This window comes from Trematomus bernacchii, unplaced genomic scaffold (assembly GCF_902827165.1).
Source record: "Trematomus bernacchii unplaced genomic scaffold, fTreBer1.1, whole genome shotgun sequence".
Lineage (NCBI taxonomy): Eukaryota > Metazoa > Chordata > Actinopteri > Perciformes > Nototheniidae > Trematomus > Trematomus bernacchii.
In genome coordinates, this window is record NW_022987739.1 from 28,167,296 (window position 1) to 28,189,715 (window position 22,420).

The 22,420-nt window shown below is 39.9% G+C and overlaps 1 protein-coding gene across 1 annotated transcript in view; it reads right to left on the reverse strand.

Annotated features, from left to right (window-relative positions):
- The window catches only part of ints6 (integrator complex subunit 6), a 37,015-nt gene that overhangs the window by 12,657 nt on the left and 1,938 nt on the right, over nt 1-22,420 (reverse strand). Inside the window, exons 4-5 of the mRNA XM_034146502.1 lie at nt 14,585-14,674; nt 10,890-11,073 (exon numbers count right to left, since the gene is read on the reverse strand). Coding sequence (XP_034002393.1) covers nt 10,890-11,073; nt 14,585-14,674 — 274 coding nt within the window. The remainder of the gene's footprint in view (nt 1-10,889; nt 11,074-14,584; nt 14,675-22,420) is intronic.

Sequence of the window (22,420 nt, forward strand, 5' to 3'; positions counted from 1 at the left end):
CAGACCCACCATATCCAGATCAAATGACTCTCTTCAAGCTACATGAAGCTCAGCGCAAGTTCTTTCAGGAAGACTGGTATACATTAGGGCTGAACGATTAATCGATTTTTGAAATGATGCAATTATCAAATCGATATTTATTTTTTTGTCAGTCATCCACACCAATCAGAAGTGCTGTGCTCCACATGTACCAGCCATTGTTAACCAATCAGAAGTGGCCCATGATAGAAGGTGATAGACAGATTGATCCAATCACCTGCCAAGTATTTTTGAAAGTGCCTGCCCTTTTCCAAATGGCTTCCAATGGAGCTTTCCTAGATGCTTTGGTGAAACAAACCATCTGAGTCAGGTTAGTAATGCTCCATCACATGTTCTACATCTATTACAGGGTGAATCTTTAACTGAAGCTTGACTTTAAAGCAACCCAACGGAAGTTTCATGTAAGTTTAGTTCTTTCACTCGTAGCTCGGGCTGCGGGGGTGCTAGAGACGGGAGCACGTTGATACGACCTTCCTAGCCGGAGATATGGCCGCATTTTACAATAAACTTCAATTGGGTCGCTTAAAAACAAATATCGCAAATCGAATCACAATATCTGTCAGAAAAATCGCAATTAGATTATTTCCCCAAATCGTGCAGCCCTAGTATACATTCACTCTGCAGCTGCTTATAATCAGCTCATCACAGGCTTTCTTTTTAACCCATTACATTTCACCTCAATCTCCAGCAGCCAATCACCGTGCTGCAGCCACACTTTAAAATGGTTCTCCTCTCTCCTGCAGTCAGCTGTGATTTCAGGTGTTCATGCTGCCGACCACCTCCTCCCCATCCACCTCCTCCAGATCCACCTCCTCCCCATCCACCTCCTTTCATCACATCCAGTGCCAGGAGAGCTAATCCAAAGACCTCATCACATCCCTTCTTCATCCCAGCTCCTCATCAAATCCAGATCTTCAGCATCATCACCAGTGTCTAGATGCTGGGGGGGGGGTTCCCTATATGTGACCCGCTCTATCGAAATCAGTCGGAAGTCGCAACGGCTAATTTCAAAATAAACGTGGATTTGCGTAAAAAAATAGTTTTTCGGGGTTCGAGTGTTTTGTTTGATTTGAAGCTTGTAACGGGGAAGATGACACCATCTCACTCTCACTTCGCAATCTTGCTCTTCCACAGCGCAGCTCCCCTCCCTCCCGCTGAAATTATGAATGTAAGGCGTATAGTAATCATAGATAACACAGCAGGGTCCGTTACAGTTTGTTTTTCATCTGATTTCAAATAACGTTGAAGCTTGTAAACGGCATAATTACAAGCGGAGAACGGAGTAACTTAACGTCCACAGCAGGCATAACAACAGCCGGTGTTTCTCGTGAGTGTTTTTCACACACACAACACACACACACACACACACACACACACACACACACACACACACACACACACACAACACCACACACACACACCACCACACACCACACAACACACACACCACACACACACACACACACACACACACACACACACCACACACAACACACATCACACACACACACACACACACACACACACACACACACACACACACACAGCACACACAACACACAACACACACACACACACACACACACACACACACACACACACACACACACACACACACACACACACACACAACACACACACACACACAACTACTTTGATCATTTGCTAATAATCAATCAGATCTTTTTCTCAACATGATGACTCGGTGACAGTCATTATATAATGTGACATATTTTGCTTAATACTTGGACAACAACAACAATCCTGATATCATTAGAAAGCTAGGAATCTCCTCTTTCCAACAATGTATACAACTCAAAATGTGTCTTCAGGTCAATGCGACTGATTTCGATAGAGCAGGTCACATATGCTCACGGCTGCATTTCCCCCTTTAGATATACGGTTTCAGGATCGGGGTCTAATCGCCAAAGACTTAACATTTATAATTTGGCATGTGTCAATAAATGTTCTTTAAACAAAATGAAGTCTCTCCTGATTGAAATGCTCCACCTCCTTCACCAGCGAGTTGAGCATGTTGCGTTCAGAGGATTTAACAGAAAACAGCTGGATGGGGTTACGGCTGAATCACACAGTAAATGAGCCATAAAAAAACAAATATTGAGTCATAAGAGTCTGAAGGCTCTGTGGAGCTGAGGGGAACACAGAGCTGTATGATCATTATCTGTGTGTTTGTTACAGTGAGCGAACACTTCCACAACATGTGGGCGAAGTTATTACACATCGTTTAGAGTTTTCAGTTGAAAATGTAAAGAACTCAAGTTTTAACCTCTTAAGCACGGCGGTCCCCCCATTGGACCCCTCCCACCGTTTTGTTTTCGAGATAATGTCTCAGGGCTTCTTAACATTTATGAAACTATTAATGTGTAGCACCAGATTAACGGGAAGAATCTCAGCTAACTGAAGATATGAACCATTTTTACCAAAACAAAACACAAGTCTCATAAGAAGCGTCTAAATGACCCCTGAGCGAAAAAATTCTAACGCACTGCGGCACACAATTCAAGATAAAGATACCCTTATTACTTATCGTAGCTGCACATACAATATAGCCTATTAAAGCTGAGACTCCACTGATTATTTAGGTATAGTATCATCACTGAGCGATCCTAAATTGCGACGGGGGAAGCAAACACAGACATCACAACACGTACCTTTACGGAGCTTTTACGGCAGATCGTCTCACCGTAGCTGTCAATTAGGTCAAAAGACGTGTTCAATGGCATTAAAACGAAAAAAAAAAAATCTACAACTGTTGATCCATAGGTTGATAATGTACCTGTGCCTTTGAAGAAATTATTTATAATCCATAATTCCATTTTTTATGTAAAAATCGGAGCGGAAAAGTTAGCTGCTAATGGTAGCCACCAGAGTGTATGCAGCTTCCGGTTTTGGTAACGCGTCACTCTCACTCCTTATTTGTTAACGTTTTGGTGTGTATATAACTTTCCCTCGATTCCATTGGCTCTAGCGGTTATAAAGAGATTTCATTCATCAAAATCGAGCAAGGGGGGCCAGAGATAGGTCAAATCCACCCAAATGACTCCAGAAGTGGGGGGTTTTGGCTAAATCTCTCTAATGTCGCATTTCCACTACACGGCCTCGCTCGGCCTCGCTCGGTATGGCTGGGCCTCGTTAGGACTGGCTCACTTTATGGCGCATTTCCATTACAGTTTAGGAACTGGGGCAGTATCTATAGTAACGCAGTGTAGGCGGAGCCGTGACGTGATCTTCAGAGGACCCCAGAAAAACAACACAGCCGTTAGCTGTTAGCACTCAGAGCTCACAGCTCCTCATATATGTTCAGAAACTAGACAAAAGTTAAACAAGTACAAACCACAGACTGCCTGTGTCATGGTGAATACAGTCGCTGCTTTATTTATGTCTGTATAGGCCGTTGTTGTGAGTGTGGACGGTTGGAGGATATACTGCGTTAGCTTAGCCAATCTCCATTTAGAAAACAAGCATTTTAAAAGGTTTTTCGCCTGCCGTCTGTCTGCAGACTTGACAAAGCATTAATTCATGGTTTTTACTAACCGGTATCAGTATGTTGTTACTTCGGCATCATTTTGAAACGTGTATTACAATTAAATCACGGTCAAATATGTCCATCTTGTTGTAGTTGTTGCCCCCTTGCCAGCGCTCCTCTCTCTAGTTTAGCATACTCAGCCCGACTCAGCCTCGTTGTCTCTGGCCCTGGCCCCACGATTTTATGAGGCCAGAAAAACTGTGAATTAGGACCCGCCGGCCGGTACTAGGCCAAGTGGAAACGCAACCAAAGACGGGCCGCTGACGTCACAGCCCTCTTAAACCGGGCTGCGGGCTGTAGTGGAAACGCGCCATAAAAAGGTCAAATTTCACTTGTTTTGCATCAATCTTGATACAGGGTACTTATTATATGTTGTACTTTGGATTCCTACAGCTTTTAGTCTACTAACCCATCATCCAAGGGTAGTTTTCACTATCTGTAAAAAATAATATTTGGACGGACACTATAATTTACAGTTTTTTACTATGTAAAATCTGAATTTTCTTTAAAATAAAAAACATCTATATTGATTCTGACTTTTCTAAATCCAACTCACATGTTTATCATTACTTTGAGAAAAAAGATGATTAATTTAACCCTTTTAGAAGGGAAGATATGGTCATTTGTTCTGGGAATGTCATTTTCGAGCCTGAGACCTGAAAAACAGGCTCAGGGCTTAAGAGGTTAAAACACAGTTGACGAAGTCTCGATATGGAAAGCTCCAAGATGAATATCTGCATCATTTGCATTTACTCTGTGAATATGTGAACATTTGCATAAATGAGGTGCGGCAGTGGCTCAGTCAGTAGGGGCTTGGACTGGGAGCTGTAGGGTCACCGGTTCAAGTCCCCGACCAGACCTAAAATATGGAGTGTGGACTGCTACTTGGAGAGGTCCCAGTTCACCTCCTGCCCTGCTGTGGTGCCCTTGAGCAAGGCACCGGACACCCCCCTTCCCCCCTCACTCCCATTGCTCCCTGGGCGCTGTACAATAGCTGCCCACTGCTCCTAGTACTAGACTCCTGGTACTAGGATGGGTTAAAAGCAGAGAACACATTTCACTGTGTGCTGTGTGCTCTGCATGTGGGACCATTAAATTCTAATTCTAATTCTTCTAAATATAAAGTGTAGAGTGAGGTGACTTATTATGTGGCTAATGGTGCAGTGACGTGTAAAATGTATTTACAAGCTATGACATTGTAGATAATAATGATGCAAAGAAAGGTATTTGATCGCTACTCGCTGGTGGAATAAAATACAATAAAAAAAGTTCCCGGTGAGACAAAACAACTCGGATAATATAACAATAATAATGGATTTTTTTTAACATAAAGGCAGGTCAACAGTTCCTTTAAAGTGTCATGAATGAATGCCAAGAAATACTTTGACACTTATCTTGTAAGAAGAACCACCATTTAATCCAATCAGGACTTCCAAGAGACATTATTTATATAAAGAACAGCCTTAATGATCTGCATGCTTAAAAGATACAAGTTTCGAGAATCAAAGCAAGGTATTTTTCAACTTACAAAGAAAAATCTGAAGTAAAACCTAACCTTGAATGCATCAAACATCTATTAAACTAACCACTTCATATTCCAGGGTAAGAAAGATGATACCCTTTGAATGACTTTAGATATGTTCAAGTGCTCTCACTAACTCTGTATTCTTTATGTGGCTGTGTCCGTCCTTTACACTCGAGATATATTACGTGCATGCAAATATAAACATTTGCATGAATGCAGCTCTCAAGCTCTGATGAATCTGCTTCAGCTGATCTGTCTCAGCATCAGTCACAGGGCAGTGAAGGTCACATGAGCCACGACCATGAATCACACACGCCTCCTTCGTCTCACAAAGCTACAACTGATTAGACAAATTCAACCTTCTGGACATTTACTGCCTCTTACTTCACCTCCAATGACCTTGTTATGCACCCATTCACTCAGCCATTCACTCAGGCGCCGTTTACACGAGGAGAAAACTGCTTGTATCTGCATAGTTTCGCGTGCGTATAGCCCTATTATTTACACAAGGCCGATAGAAACTGACCCCACAAACGATAACGGGTCCCAAGGTGGATAGATTTGCAAACGAAACGCTCTGGGGGGTCAACCGAGTCCGTGTAATCACCTCTATACGAATATTTCCTGAAAAAATAACGATAGCCCCGCCTCTCCCGCTCACTGCTGTAGCATGGCTGTGTTAATTAAACCAAGGGGTTCTTGAATTAAATAATATTATAAAAGGCAAACCAGAATTGTTAACGCCCAATATACTCCTTAAACAAAATAAACAGAGTCAGATTTCATGCATTGATCCATTATATTGACAAAGGAGGATCTCACCCGGTGTTTGTAGAGAATATCTCTCTGAGCGAGTCCTCTCCACGGAGACATGCTCCTCCTCCTGTCAGTAGCTACTGCTAGTGCTACTGCTACTGACCATGCTACAGATATTAGTGCAAAAATATACAGCTCCTCTACCACAACCATCAGCAACAAGTGGACATGGAGAATTACATGAACTACATGTTGCTAAATCCACGGCGGGGCGTAAACAGAAGGGTAGCCATGGCAACATTGCTGCGGGGCTGCTGCGGAGTCTTCTTCACTGCTTTTGGTGTATTTTGTGGCGGAAGTTACAGCGCCACTTACAGTCCCGGCATATGTACTACAGCGTTTCCAGCGGCCTCGTTTGAACAGACACGTTAAATGAAACTAATGCATGTGAACGGAAGACTTTTTTGAATACGCATACTGTGCATAAACGCAAACGTTCCCGTGTGAGCGGGGCCTCAGTCATTCACTCAGCCATTCACTCAGTCATTTCTAAAGGCTGTGGCTTTGCGTCATCAGCAGTAATCAACTGTGGACTGTCAGTGACAATGGAGCTGTGTCATGTTCTGCATTCAGCCCCACTGACTGCTGCACACTGAAGCTTTGGTGTGCTCTGCTCTCACTGTGAGTGTGAGTGTGAGTGTGTGTGTGAGTGTGTGTGTGTGTGTGTGTGTGTGTGGTGTGTGTTTAAATCTTAACCTGCCATCAGTATCATTCTGGTGTGTTCTTCCTGCCAGCTGCTTTCACAACCAGGCAGCATGAGGACAGGAGACAGGAGGTGTTAGAAGTCTCCTTCTATAAGCAGTAACCTTTAAAAATGGCAACCAGATATCAGCTTTTGTATGGAACTCAAAATATGTTTTATTTAAGCCACCCTATATTACCAGTAAATACGATTGTATGCAGTATTAAGTTAGCTCTATAAGGAAAATGTGACATAAAATAAAATCTTGTGATACTTGTGATGTGATCAAACTCTGTATATAAACATCTTTCACTGTCATTATGTATATTTTTTGTTGAATATTCCCCCCACCCGCCCCCTTTTTTTTTTTATAAAACAGAACCATGGTTGATTGAAGTACAACCAGGGTATGTGCAGGAATCCTGAAGTCAGATGTAAGACCTTTTAAGACCTTTTTTAAGACCCTTTCCATACATTTTAAGACCTCACCGCCACTTGGAGTTCTAACCGGTTACATTGGCGACACACATTACCTCACATTTACTATATACAGTATTGATTGTCCTTCCTCCTTATCTTCCAACCATTTGGACGCAGACTTGCATTTCCCCATAACGATGTTGTTTAACAACCGGCGTAAACGGACCTTCGCGCGCTATCAAGCAGTGAGCGTGCGATGTCCTGTTCAGATGACGTTAAATCCAACGGGATGCCATAAATAAACTACACAGAATCACACTACACACCTACGCAATGATTACATTCAGGCACACTGTAGAATACAACCTCTTTGGACCATTTATATACTTATTGAAAACAAGCTACAAAATGTAATACCTTGGAAAATGCCCTTTAATACTTTTTAATAGCCTTCATTTTCGCTAAATTGATTAATCAACTTTTAATACTTTTTAAGACCCCGCGGACACCCTGAATGTTATTTAAAACTAGAAGGTAGGGCTGTGCGATTATGGCAAAAATCATAATCACGATTATTTGGGTCAATAATTGATATCACGATTATTAAATACGATTATTCATTGACTTTAAAACAAATACAAATAATAATTTGAACAGTATCTTTTTAACTGTTGATTACCCTGAACGTATAATTCAACTAAAAAACCAATACAAAAATAAATAAAATAAATGATACATTTAAATAAATAATATCAAAATAAATACAACAAATATTTTGGAGCGCACTTCCACAAGCTACTAAACATATATAAATATGATAAATACAAATAAATGAGACCAAAATTAAATTAGATCAAATATGTTGCAGTGCACTGTCACAACCTAGCAAAGCAAAATAATAGTTTTTTTCGATTATGTTGTTTTCGTAATTGTGGCAGGCCAAAATCATAATTGCGATTAAAATACGATTAATTGCACAGCCCTACTAGAAGGTACAATCGTGGACTAAGGGGGAACATTTGAGTTCTCTAACCTAAATCAACAGTTACTCCTGAAGGGCTCTTGAGAGAAGCTCTGCACCTCTTCAGCTCCATCAGACCTGCTCAGTGATTAGATAAGAGCTCGCTGTGTTTGTACGAGCGTCTCCGCCTGTAAACACGAGCTACTCTGAATGCTGAGTGAGGAACAGCTGCCGAGGATCCTTCACTACGTTTGTTCTCTCAGAATTTTTTTTTATCCAGATCCATTATTCTCCTCATTCATTGTATTTATAGAGATGAATCATCAAATGTGCTTTTATATCTGCTGTTGCTCAGACTTGCTCCACTGGGCTCTGCTAGAGAACTGCCCAGAGAATGATGTCTATGATGTTTTCTATTTACAAATAATTAGCTGTCCTTTGTGAACAAGTAATTTAATATTCTGGCGTACACATGATCAACAAATATTTCCTAAGCTGTCATCTCTTTATGTAAGCCAGCTGTCTGATGGTTGAAACAGACGCTGGGTTTCCCCCGGTCTCATGCAGCCTGAGAGGAAACTGCCACAGGGAATTACATTTAAGAACAATTTAAAGTGCATTTTCTTCTGCTATCCAGATCTGTTTGACGTTAACGAGCGAGGACTGGTAAAGATTCATCAAAAAAACGTTTTAAGACTTTACAAAGCCATCCCATTTGCCCATATCCTGGCATTTGTATGACTTTTGAAGGATTTAGCAAGTAGTTTTAACACAAAGTATAGCCGTTTTTTCATATTATTGATTACAATGCCTTTTAAGACTGAGTTGACTCTCTGCCAGGCTTACGCATATTTTTTAAATGCAATTTTAAGATGTTTAATAAACTAAACCAGGTATGTTGTGTGTGTTTAAACTAGCAAGAGAGAAAAGAGAGAGTGTGTGTTCATACAAAATAAGTAACTATGGATTTATAAAACTGCTAATCTGTGACCACAACCTGCAAATCATCTTTGTTCACGGCACAGGACGGTTTCTCAACAACTGTTCATCTGAGAAATCGCACACTTTGCAGGCATGATGTCGTTTTAATACAAATGATAGTCTTTTATTAATATTATTGAATGCAATGCCTTCGCCAGACTGAGTTGGCTCTCTGCCAGGCTTACGCATATTTTTTAAATGCAATTTTAAGATGTTTAATAAACTAAACCAGGTAAGCTGTGTGTGTTTAAACTAGCAAGTGCAACTAAGGGAGAAAAGAGAGTGTGTGTTCATACAAAATTAGTTGCTATGAATTGAATAAACTGCTAATCTGCATCAACTGTTCATCTGAGCGACTGCACACTTTGCACACTCAGTTAGCAAGCTCAGTGTCGAATGCAAACATTTTTGCACGAGTGGTTATGACCTCCTGAAGCCGAGCAATCAGTGCATCTTCCACTGCAAATGTTAACCAAAAACAGGGTTCTTACACCTTTTCCAAAGTCAAATTCAAGCACTTTTCAAGCATTTTCAAGGTGCATTTTCAAGCTTTTCAAGCATCTTACAGCTGTTGTAAATTACATATTTATATACACATACTTATACTCAAATGATTATTTCCCTGCCTCACATTAAATCTGATGTTCTTTATGCTATAAACAACCAAATGTGTGTTTCATAATAGCATTCTACATGAGGATGAACAATTAAAATTTTTAGAAAAGAAAACTAAGTTTAATATTTCAAAATGAGACCCATCTGTACGTAGACTGGGCATCCCATATAACCTGGCTGAGCCAATATAAAACAATCAGCCAAATAACTTTTCAATACTATTTTTGAGGTACTTTTAGGTTGGCAGTAAACACAAGTCAGAGGTAAATGGTTTACTTTTACCCCACTACATGTATTTAATACCTTTAGTTACTTCACAGATGTGGATGAATGATGTGAAATATAATCAAGTGTTAAATCAGACTTTAGTTCCACCTGGAGTAAATTCACAAGCTACTCTGCAGTATACAAAGTCATTCAAACTAGCTGCACCTTTACCAGCTTTGAGAACACTTTAATGATCAATCATTATAAAACATATCATATACAATTATTAGGGATGCTCCGATCGCCAATTTTGGAGCCGATCGCCGGAATCAGCTTGTTCCAGAGGTAGATAAAATAGCTAAGTGTGTTAGGTCTAACTCTTAATGTGTGTTCTGCTCCGCTCACCGGTCCGTCACAGCGGGTGGAGCTGCAGGATTTCTGCTTCACACACACGTTGCATACCGCTATTTTATTGTCATTTTCGGACACTTAAAATACTGCCAGACTAGTGAAGCCATTTTGGCGAGCTTGTTTTGCCGCGCACAGAGAAAAGTGTCATGTATTTTACATGCAACGATAGCCTAATCTAAAATGCTCTACTCTGGCGTACCTTTCGTGTGGTGTGTGGCTCGTCAGCGCAGACTCTCGCATCGTTATTGTTGCACACTTTGCAGGAGGCTACTCTTGGGCTTCGCTTGACCCTCGTCTTAGCCATGGCTTGTATTTGTCTTCTGCTAGCCAACGCTCGTTGAAACGGCAACCTCCTGGCATACTGTCATCTATCACTCTCATCAGAATGCCCAGGTCACACACGTAACAAACACACTTGCCGGTCACGCGCATTGCGCGGGAAGGTAAGAGCGGAGCTGTTTTATGTAAAAGCGAAGCAATTAAGCGCGCTCCGACTTCTTTAAATCTAAAAAGCGAAGTAAAGCATTTACAATTTCAAGCACTTTATCCCAAATTCAAGCACCATTCCCAAAATTCAAGCACTTTTCAAACCTTGAAAACACCTCGTACAATTTCAAGCATTTTCAAGGATTTCCAGCACCCGTACGCACCCTGCAAAAAGCATCTCCTACGCTAGTCCACCTACCTCCAGTGACCTCACACATGGGGGTGATGGGGGAGTCGTCGGGCGGGACCCCCCCCTGGGGCTCGGGCTCCACTGAGGCGTGGCCGGGGATCCTCAGCACCAGAGCGAACAGACGCTGGTCCCAGCGGAACGGCTCCTTGGTCAGCTCACTTCCTGGGAGGGGGGTGGTGAGGGGCAGGTGGAGCTGGAGGAGGAAGGAGAATGTGGATTCATGTATATATTTAATATGTGTATATATAACTATAGAGAGGCGAAGTGGATGTACAGGTCTGTAAAGTTCTTAACAAATAATCTGAGGGGAATTTCTTGTTTATTTTTAACTTGTGATGTGTCATTTTGAAAAGCATTTTATTATTATGATAATGTTCCTTTTAATTCATTTCTTATTTTATGATAATGTTCCTTTTAATTCATTTCTTATTTTAAAGTAACTTAAAGGTAGGGTAGGGAATTTTGGAGAAGCCAGCTCGAGTGCGCTAGAATTTGAAAATACACAACCGGAAAAAAACTCCCCCTTCCTTCAGACTTCCTTACAGAGCCCCTCCTCCAACACACACGAACGCGCACATGACCAATGAGGGCACGAGATAAGTTAGTGCACAGATGGAAGGCTGACAGGCAGGTAGGCCATCCAGTTATTTTAGCCGGGCCGGCTCAGATGATTGGTCGTGGTTTTTACAGCGCCACGGCTTCCACAGATGACAGTTTTTAATGTATTTATTGTCAAAGCATTTAATATATTCATTGCTATCGGGATGTTAAGAGCATTCCATGGAATATAACAAAAAGTGTTTATGAAATAAATTACATACCCCACCTTTAACTGTATATCATTTTATTTGTATCTTTGATTTGATCTTTAATTGTATTCATCTCTAATCTGTGTGAATCTTTTCTGTCCTGTTTTTCATCCTTAACCTGTGTTGCTGTTAAACTACTGAATTCCCCACAGGGATTATTGCACATAGCTCAACAACATGCCGTTTGCATCCAACCAGACATTGCAAAGAGTAGATAAAGTGCACGAGTTGACCTTATATTCACATATTAATTACAGTGTCAAATTGCAAATGTGAGGAAGTTGAAGTTTGTATAAATATGAACTTACACAAGGTACAAGGTGTTTTGGTTACAGTTGTAATAAATCTTAAACACAGAAGTATAAATATGTGCACAAAGCAGTGTAAGGTTGCTCAGTGTGACAATGAAACATGACTAAATATAGCGTGGAGCATACCGAGAGAATAAAATATGATCTGCTGCACATACACGTTAAAATGTGACTTTACTATTTATAATGAGGTGGCTCTCCCTTTATTAACACCGGCTTGTTTTGACTGAACATGCTTTTGTTCTTGCTGGACTCTTGCTGGTTGTATCTTCATGGTTGATTGCACTTATGTAAAGCCTAATTGGATCAATTGTAAACTAAATTAAATGTAATTGTAACGAAATAGAGAATCAATGAGGCATCAGCTTTTGGTAACTACAACTGAACATATTGTTGCCATTTATAGCCATCTTATAATATGACTAGATAAGATACTTAGATTATTTAAGATGTGTTTATTATGGGCTGCGTGTTTTACAAGGTAAAAAGTGGTTGAGGGGGGGCAGTTACTTCGATATAAAATAATATGTATGTGATGTAACTAAAGCTATGAAACGCTGACTCATACAATCCAAAACAAAAGTTGCCACTGAAGGAAACCTGGCAACTGTTGATGAGCAGGATGTGTTTGGGGAATATTGACGAGTCCTAGTGCGTGTCCTTATTTATTAGGTATTTAATTAGCTAAGAAACAGATCCTCCCATCTGATTATCTAACATTTATACAGCAGAACTTGGGAGAAAATGTGCCATTACAACATGAAATTGTTATAGCAAGTCTGGGTTGCAATCATGAATACAAGAAGATCCAGAGATTTGTAATTATACATCAATTAACTTTTGTAGTAGGTGACTGCTTAAATGTTACTGTTATAATATCTTATGTTGTCATAGCGTGATCCCTTTACAGACATCCAACATTTTCCCTTTCAGACATGTCTTACGCATCCTGGACTTTTAAATAACTACCAAAAGAGCAGCAATTACAGTCAGACTTGCCCACCGAACGCCACTGTGATGAATCCAGGCTGAAAGCAAGTTACAGAGGCTATAAATTAGACTGTGGCAGCAGAATCAAGGACTAACATTGTATGTGTTTGACGCCACCCAAAGATTTACTTCTGAAGCTACAAATCTGACTACATGAGACCTCTCCATCTCACAGGGAGGAGCAGCACAACATACACAACATGGATGATCACTTACAGATGGAGAGGCAGAAATAAATAAACAATAAAAGGCAAGAAGATCTACTGAGTCGCTGGGAGGACAGCTGAAACCACTAAAGAAATCATAGTGTTCATAGCCCTTAAAACTAAACGCAAACACGACTGATCTTTGTAGTTCTTACTTATTTAGAATGAAATTAACTGACAGGGCATCAGGGTAGTTGATTTATCTTTTGGCATTTTGAGACATGGATTAATTGCCTTAAGTCATTTATCAAGCGAAAATGTTATAAGATTTGATTGTTCCAGCTTTTCTTAAATGTGAGGAATTTCTGATTTTCTTATATTAGTTTTTAATCCATTACCTTTGGAGCTTCTAACAGTTTCAGGCAAGTTGGATATAAGACTTTTTGTTTAAAGGGGCCCTATAATGCTAATTTTACCGTTCATATTAGTATTTAGTGTCTCTACTGTGAGATGTCTCTAGGGGTGCATACCGGTTACTGGCGGCTACGGTATACTTTTTTTAAGACCGGTATAAAAAATACCCTTTTTTAAGGGTCTTAAAAAAGGGTATTTTTTAAGACCCTTTCCATACATTTTAAGACCACTGCCAGACTGAATGGTGGGGTCTGTAACCACTGCAAGAAGTTTATTTCTGGGAAAGGCGGCAACACAGTGCCGCCGAAGTACTGTTCCAATGTCCAGCATACTTGGAATTCTACCGAGCCCAGCGTACTTCGTTAGGAGAAATTTTGAGGCTGCACATGTATAGACTCCGCGGTCTTAAAATCCCCACAATGCTTTGCGCACAGACCAATTTCCCCAAATCTGTGGCGGAAGATGTAAGGCGGGGCCTCTCATATGACGCACACATGCACACTTGCTAGCCTGTTCCACTCGTTGTTTTCCGAATGCCAGGAAGTATTCTTGCCTCGCTTTTGAAGCAAGACGCTCGGAAGACATGTGCTACCAAGCAAGCGTACTCGCGATTGAGAAACACCCTCTGTCTGAAACCAGAGCCCAGTCTGCTCTGATTGGTCAACCGCTTAGAGATGTCCCGCCCCTTAGCCTATCACGAACAATGTGTTGGAGCACTAGCCAATAGAAGTGCGAGTGTTACATAGGGATGTCATTAACTTTTGAAAGTAAAGGGAGAACCCCAAAACGCACAATTGGGCCTCTTTAACCTTAATTGTTTTGGATGAGTCGATGTATGTTACTGCGAGGGGGTTGATATGAAATAGTCCGAATAGAATTGATTTATAGGGGTGATTTATGCATTAGCTATAACTTATAAGTTGTTCTGTGAATGTAATGTTAGCCTCCACAAAGACATGGAGGGTTTGATCAAGAAATGGATGCTTGTGTTAATTAAACATTGCTGTGTGATCAGACTCCAGATGTTTGCTGACCTCGTCTTGGACTCCTCCGCCGCTCGTCAACTTGTTTCCGTCGGTGATGGCGATAATGATGGCGGGTTCGAGGAAAAAAGGATTCCTTCCCTGCGGAGACAAAAAAAAGAGCCATTCACAATTAATTTAACTACTAAACCACATCAAGGTTCAAGGCTTTTATTGGTCATGCGTACATAGCTACAGTCAAGGGTGTAACTTTGGCTTGAGAAGTGGGGGGGACACAAAACAGGGGGTCCTCCGCAATTAAACATTTTCCCGATTTAATTTAAGAGATTTATGGATACAGCTCTCAACACTCATGAAACAGAACTGTATAGCTATTTCAATAATCAAAAAACCATTAGAATATGATCACAACCAATAACACATATTTGATAAATGCATATTTTACTAATCACTCTCCTTTTAAACTGTGTTTTTGATTTTTTTACTGACCTATAGTACCACATTGGGATGATTTCTTAACTTATTTTTTACAACTAGGCCTAAATAGATGGAGATATTTGTTTACATGTATGACCATTCCCTTTGAGACCCACTGAGATACTTAGACTAAAGTTTACAATCTAATCCCTCAGAGAGTCCTTTACCTCCCTGAGCTGACGTTATCTCAGCCTCTCAGTCCGACAGGAGAGCTCTCCCTCTCCTTACTGTTGAAACAGCTTCTAATCTCCGTTAGCTCCGAGCTAGCACCAGATGCTAACAACAACCCCCGTAACTCTCTCTGTCTCTGTCTCTGTCTCTGTCTCTCTCTCTGTCTCTCTCTGTCTCTCTATCTCTCTGTCTCTCTGTCTCTCTCTCTGTCTCTCTCTCTGTCTCTCTATCTCTCTCTCTGTCTCTCTCTCTCTCTCTCTCTGTCTCTGTCTCTCTCTGTCTATCTCTCTCTCTCTCTCTGTCTATCTCCGTCTCTCTCTGTCTCTCTCTCTCTCTGTCTATCTCCGTCTCTCTCTGTCTCTCTCTGTCTCTCTATCTCTCTCTCTCTCTCTATCTCTCTCTCTCTCTCTCTCTCTCTGTCTCTCTCTCTGTCTGTCTCTCTCTGTCTGTCTCTCTATCTCTCTCTGTCTGTCTGTCTCTCTGTCTCTGTCTCTCTCTCTGTCTCTCTCTGTCTATCTCTCTCTCTGTCTGTCTCTGTCTATATCTCTCTCTCTGTCTCTGTCTATATCTCTCTCTCTGTCTCTGTCTCTCTGTCTATATCTCTCTCTCACAAAATGTGCTCGTGCCACACACACAGACGCTCCTCCGTGACGATGACCGCTTGCGTAAAAAAATAAATAAACACATTTGAAAAGTGGGGGGGACACAAACGGGATTTTGAATAGTGGGGGGGGACATGTCCCCACTGTCCCCAGTGGAAATTACGCCCATGGCTACAGTGTAGTTATGACAATGAAAATCTTAGGTCACAGGCTCCTCCAACAGTGCAACACAATAAAACAGCAAGTTAATACAAAAAGAAAAATAGTAAAAAAGTGAAATAGTGGAATAAGAGTCTAAAATGATCAGAAAAAGAGTTTGAGTGTGGAGCAAGATTCCTATTAGCACTTGTATTTATACAGTGTTTACAGTATTTATAGCACTTGTAAGGCATGAATGAGCGCAGATTAGGGCTGCTCAAATAATCACGATTACGATTATGGCTTGCAACGATTACGAAAACAACGTAATCGAAATAAAACGATTATTTTTTTATTATTATTATTACTTTTTAAATTTTTTTTTTTTTTGGGGTTTTCAGTTGAATTATACTTAAAGTTCAGGGTAATCAACTGTTAAAAACATACTGTTCAAATTTTTTTTCTCCAATAAATTGATGTTTTCAAAGTAAATGGATAATCGTTTTTAATAATCGTGATATCAATTATTGACCCAAATAATCGAGATTATGATTTTTGCCATAATTGAGCAGCCCTAGCGCAGATAGCGTATAATTATATAACTTACAGGGGAGCTATTTAAAGTGAGCGGCTGGGTGAAATAGAGAACTTTAACTCAAGGGAATTATGAGCAGAAATAGTACCGTCTTCAGCACAGAGTCATTTCAAGTATTAGTGTTCCCTTTATTCCTCCTCTAATGGCAGAGTATATTACCTGAGGATCTGTGTGAGGCACGTCACAATATTTAACGACACTCATAGGATAAAGGTCATATAAAAGTGGAGCAGCTCTGCATTTATCAAATTTGTGATTGTAAGTTAGATTCCAGATGTAATGCTGCTTCGAAGCTTAATCAAGACCTACAAACTAAAATGTATTTTATTTACATTTCTTTATTAGTTCTCATTCCCTTTTGCTTTTCTATGTTACACATGCATTACTAATATACTTTTATAAACACTTTATATTCATCCCTCTGTGTTTTTTTTTGTCTTGTCATTTTTTAGCACAACAATATCCTTCGGGATTAACAAGGGGCTATTTTTATTTTAACATACGTGGTAATTGGAGCTCCAGTCATCTGTAGCTGACTTCATATAGTTGTGTATAGTGAGCTGAAGCTAACTCCATCTAAAACAGCACAGTTAGCCGCTAACACATCCCCGGATTGATGGAGATCCATTTCAATCCTGATCATCACCCACACTGACATCTCCACTCATATCTCCTCACTCTCCTTGTTTCCTTTCCTCTCCTCTACTTCCCTTCTCTCTGGATGAAACTGATCAGAGTCAGGATTAGCTCAGCTCTCCCCTCTCCTTTCCTTTCCTCTCATCTCCTCTCTCCTTCCCTTCTCTCTGGATGAAACTGATCATTGTCAGGATTAGCTCAGCTCTCCTCTCTCATTTCCTCTCTCCTTCCCTTCTCTCTGGATGAAATTGATCATTGTCAGGATTAGCTCAGCTCTCCTCTCTCCTTTCCTTTCCTTTCCTTTCCTCTCCTTTCCTCTCCTTTCCTCTCCTTCCCTTCTCTCTGGATGAAACTGATCAGTGTCAGGATTAGCTCAGCTCTCCTCTCCTCTCTCATCTCCTCTCTCCTTTCCTTTCCTCTGGATGAAACTGATAATTGTCAGGATTAGCTCAGCTCTCCTCTCCTCTCTCATCTCCTCTCTCCTTTCCTTTCCTCTGGATGAAACTGATCATTGTCAGGATTAGCTCAGCTCTCCTCTCTCATTTCCTCTCATCTCCTCTCTCCTTCCCTTCTCTCTGGATGAAACTGATCATTGTCAGGATTAGCTCAGCTCTCCTCTCTCCTTTCCTTTCCTTTCCTTTCCTCTCCTCTCCTTCCCTTCTCTCTGGATGAAACTGATCAGTGTCAGGATTAGCTCAGCTCTCCTCTCCTCTCTCCTCTCTCATCTCCTCTCTCCTTCCCTTCTCTCTGGATGAAACTGATCATTGTCAGGATTAGCTCAGCTCTCCTCTCTCCTTTCCTTTCCTTTCCTTTCCTCTCCTCTCCTTCCCTTCTCTCTGGATGAAACTGATCAGTGTCAGGATTAGCTCCGCCTCCTCCCTCCTCCTCCCAGGGGAGAGTCCTCTCAGATGCCTGGCAACCTGCAGGGCTCTTTGTTAGCGAGGAGAGACGCACTCCAGGGAAATATTAACTCCCCTTTGTCTCCTCCCTCTCTAGCTCTCTGCAACACTGAACGTCTTAGAGCACTTACCTACAGAGGGGTAAGGTAACTAAGTATATTAACTTGAGTACTGTAAAATGTTTAGGTACTTATTCCAAAAATGTTTATTTCAGTGGTGGAAGAAGTACTCAAGAATTTGCATCACAATATACCTAAAGTACAGAAAGTACCATTTCTCGCAGATGGCGGCGCGTGGTAGAATAAATGTACTTCATTACACAACTGTTACATTTGATGCTACTCATACTCCTTTTACTTTCCTACAATTATCTTAAAGCTTCGGCTACTTTGCAGATTCATATTACTTATACAAAATGTAAATGAACTAATAAGTTATGATACATAAATATAAGTCAAATTAAAAAAAAATTAAAAAATAAGCTTTACCAGCTGCAACATTAAAGAGATGTATTAACTATATACAATAAATAATTAGTACTTTAACCCTATACTTAAAGTATATTTCCATGCTTATACGTTTGTAGTTTGACTCAAGTTAGATTTTTAATGACTTTAACTTGTAACAGTATTTATTTTCTACACTCAGTGGTATGAGTACTTTCACTTAGGTAAAATATCTGAGTACTTCTCTCATCCCTGCCCATAATATGAACTAAGTTGACTTTTCTATATGAATTAAATTAGTAAAATTAGTTATTATATGGGGCACTTCAAACACAAAGTCAGTCATTCACTTTGATTCAAAGCTGTGAAAGTAAATCGAGAAAGAAAAGCCCATCAGAGGAAGTGTGTGTACTCCTCAGAGCGCTGATGAAACCTCTGACAGTTTCCACTGCTCAAAGAAAACGAGCCGGCAGCCTCTCCGTGTAAACTTCAATCATTTTTACATCGTCCGGGTTCAGAGGAAATTTGGTTTATCACTTGCATCCGCACCTCATGTCCTGCTTTAAACTCTAATCTATCTATCACTCTCAACAGTAGACCACTGCTCATAAAGTAAACTAATTGAAAAACCCTATCAAGAAATCTAAAACAGAAAGTGTTGGCATGCAGCCATGTAGCATTAAAGCAATGAATCATTATCACTGAAAATTAAGTGTTGATTTCTATAGTTTTATATTATTGAAAACGGAATAAATGTGGGTTTTGTTGGCCGGAAAATAAGAAATATTAAGATGATCATCACGTTTGGACACTGTGATGCTATTATTTCATTATTGTTGATTATCATAAAGACTTAAAAAGACTGATTCTTCGATAATAGAAATGTCTTTTCGATTCCGACCTCGAGTAATAGTAATTATCATGTGCTTGCCTCTCTTAAATATGTAACTTTTTGCCTTTTGTCTGCACTTCCCCTTTGCTGTAACATTGTACATTTCCCCGCTGTGGGGTGAATAAAAGACTTCTGATTACACAACCTATTTTAAAAGGACATAATAAGCTTAATACAATAGTTGCTGGTCACTACAATATCGGCAATGATGTCAAGGATAGAGGGAAAGAACGCCATGCTCGCTGAAACTGAATTTCAGTTTTAGAAAAAAGAGGACCACGAGAGGTCATTCAATTATATAAAAACTGTTAGATCCAACTGTCATTAGAGGTGAGTGCTGACGGCTGCAGGACACCGTAACCTTGACCTCAGCATGAGCGGTTTGTGTTCACAGGCTGAATGGCTTCTGATAGCTTGACATCTACATTTGACTTCCCTGATAGTGTCTGACAGACAGTGTGCATGCTGTACGTATGCGTTACCTTAAATGGACACTCAGGAAACGCTGGTTAAGCATTTAGTATTCCTCTTCAGACTCACTTCAACATGCTGACATACAGTCAGACTGGGTATAGGAAAGACTGTTTTATAGTGTATGGAGAAGTGAATTTGGTTACAATAGAAGTTTCAATACATTTTGCAGAAGCTTGCTGGACTACATTCATATGCATAGTGGTTTAAATAGTTCACTTTTTGTTTGTTTTGGGAGTAGAGTAGTATTGTCATTTTATATTTTCATTGCTTCTCTCCTATTATTGAACCAATGTAATGGCTTTATCAAGAAACATATGTATGGCCATTGTTTACAGCAATGTCCAAGAGATACACACTTCTAAAGAAACTGCCATTTCGAGACTGTTTTAGTTAAAGATTGTGTAATTCAGTTATTACAGAACAGTCAATGGTCTCTTTTTTTTTTTAAATATATTTTCTTTTTAATATTTGGTTTATGTATGACATTTAATGACTTAATTGTGCCACGGTTCCCTTTTTGAATTATATTTCTGTGTCAAATGTACTTAGTTTTATCGTATCGAGTAGTTAGAACTACTATTTCTAAAAAGGTAATAGTCAACCAAAGTAGACTTTTTCTATAGGGTAGCTTTTCTATATTGCAATTTCTTCCAGTGTGTTTCAATTTGTAGCTTCTTTTCGAAGTTGACATTAACAATGACTATTCCATCAGAAAACGGCAACTAGCATATCCGGACGTTGGACAGAAGAGAAGCAAACCTCACAGGGTGATGCGAAACATCTCCTGCAAGCCGTTTCCTGTTGCTTTCTATTGAGTTTAAAATGGAATAAATCCTGTCTTGTCCTTTTTTGTTATAGAGAGGCGAAGTCCCTCCCTTTCCGGGGGACCCCCATGGGACCTTATTTCGGAAAAATTATGTATTGAAGTCAATGGCGAGAGAAAGATTATCTTTCGATCCCGTTTGAATTGTGCCACGAATTACACATATGATGTTTGTCTATTTAAAAGATAATTTTGCAAGTCAAAAAAATAAAAATGTGTCGTAAAACTGTGAAGTAACACTTTTTTTGGTGTGAAACCGCTCAATGAACTACATCTCCCGTCTCGCACCACACACCAAGACGGCCGTCACGTTGGCACATTTCACTTCTTTCTTTCAGAATGAGGCGGAAAGTATTAAAAGAGGTGAAAATCACTCCAAGTCTGGGCATGTTGAGAGCTGTACATACACACAAGGGGAGTTAGTCGGTTCGTAAGAGCCAGCATGCGGGACCGGGATTCTGGGAGTTGTAGTCTTTCTAGTTGCGTATTTTTCATAGTCTTATATTTCAACAGTTTTATGACAAACTGTGACTTTTTTGACATGGAAATTATTATTTAAGATTGACAAACATCATATGTGTAATTCGTGGCACAATTCAAACGGGATCGAAAGATAATCTTTCTCTCTCCATTGACTTCAATACATACTTTTTCCGAAATAAGGTCCCATGGGTCGGAAGTAGAAGGGCGGGACTTCACCTCTCTATAAACGAAATATAAGAAAGAAGTCACCTGTAGAAGATCAGTCATTAGGCTCAAACTGTAAACATAATTGCTCCATATTTATCCATCATGCTCTCTCTCTCTCTCTCTCACGCAGCTTTACTTTCAACATCGTCCTCTAAACTGGAGGTTTGACAACAGAGATTTAAGCTGCTGATGTTGTTAGGCGGCACTGTTTGGAGCTGGGCCAGTAATATTGAATTAGTTACAGACTCAACAAATATTCATTTTCCATAGTCAGTCCCAATTAAATGCAAGTGGATGTCGGCTTCCAGCTGGGAATCAGACCAACTGTGTCGTTCAGCTGCAGCAGAGACTTGTTTCTGATTCACAAATAAAAAATGAGAAGTGCAACACGATGGAAAGAACATCTATGGCGTCAAGTAAAGAGTGCATTGTTGTCATTTTAAAGTATTTTCCTGTGAAATATATCCTGTTGTTTGCCGTTGACTTGAAAAAGCCTAGTGGAAAAATGGAAAGCTCATCAGTACATTTAAGTAAAATGCCTTTTACACAAAAAGCTTAGGAATTTTAGGAATTTAAACACAAATCAAGTTGTGGCCAGTAAAAAAAAAATCTTTCTTTAGTTTAAGTCTACAATGCATAATTAAAACAAAAGCTCTAAAAATTAACTTCACCTTTCTGAAGGTTTTATTGTTCAGTTTTGTTTAAAACCCTTCAGAGAGTTACTGATTCACCTTGTTGTCATGTCAGAAGCTGTACTCTAACTGTGAGGCATTTCAAATATTTACTCCACCCCATGTGTTTCCATGGCTTAAACTTCACTTCTCAAAACAATGAAATGCAATTTAACAAACTCCTTGAGATTAAGGTTGTTATAACACCTCTCTGAAACACAAATTTGATTATAAATCCTTAAAAAAAAAGTTGAATTTGAAGTAGATCTATTGTTCCTTATTGCCGTATTGATTAACCTGTCAAGCATTTTCTCGTATAATTTATAAAATGTTCGAAGATACTGAAAAATGTTCATCCAAGTTTTTCAATGTC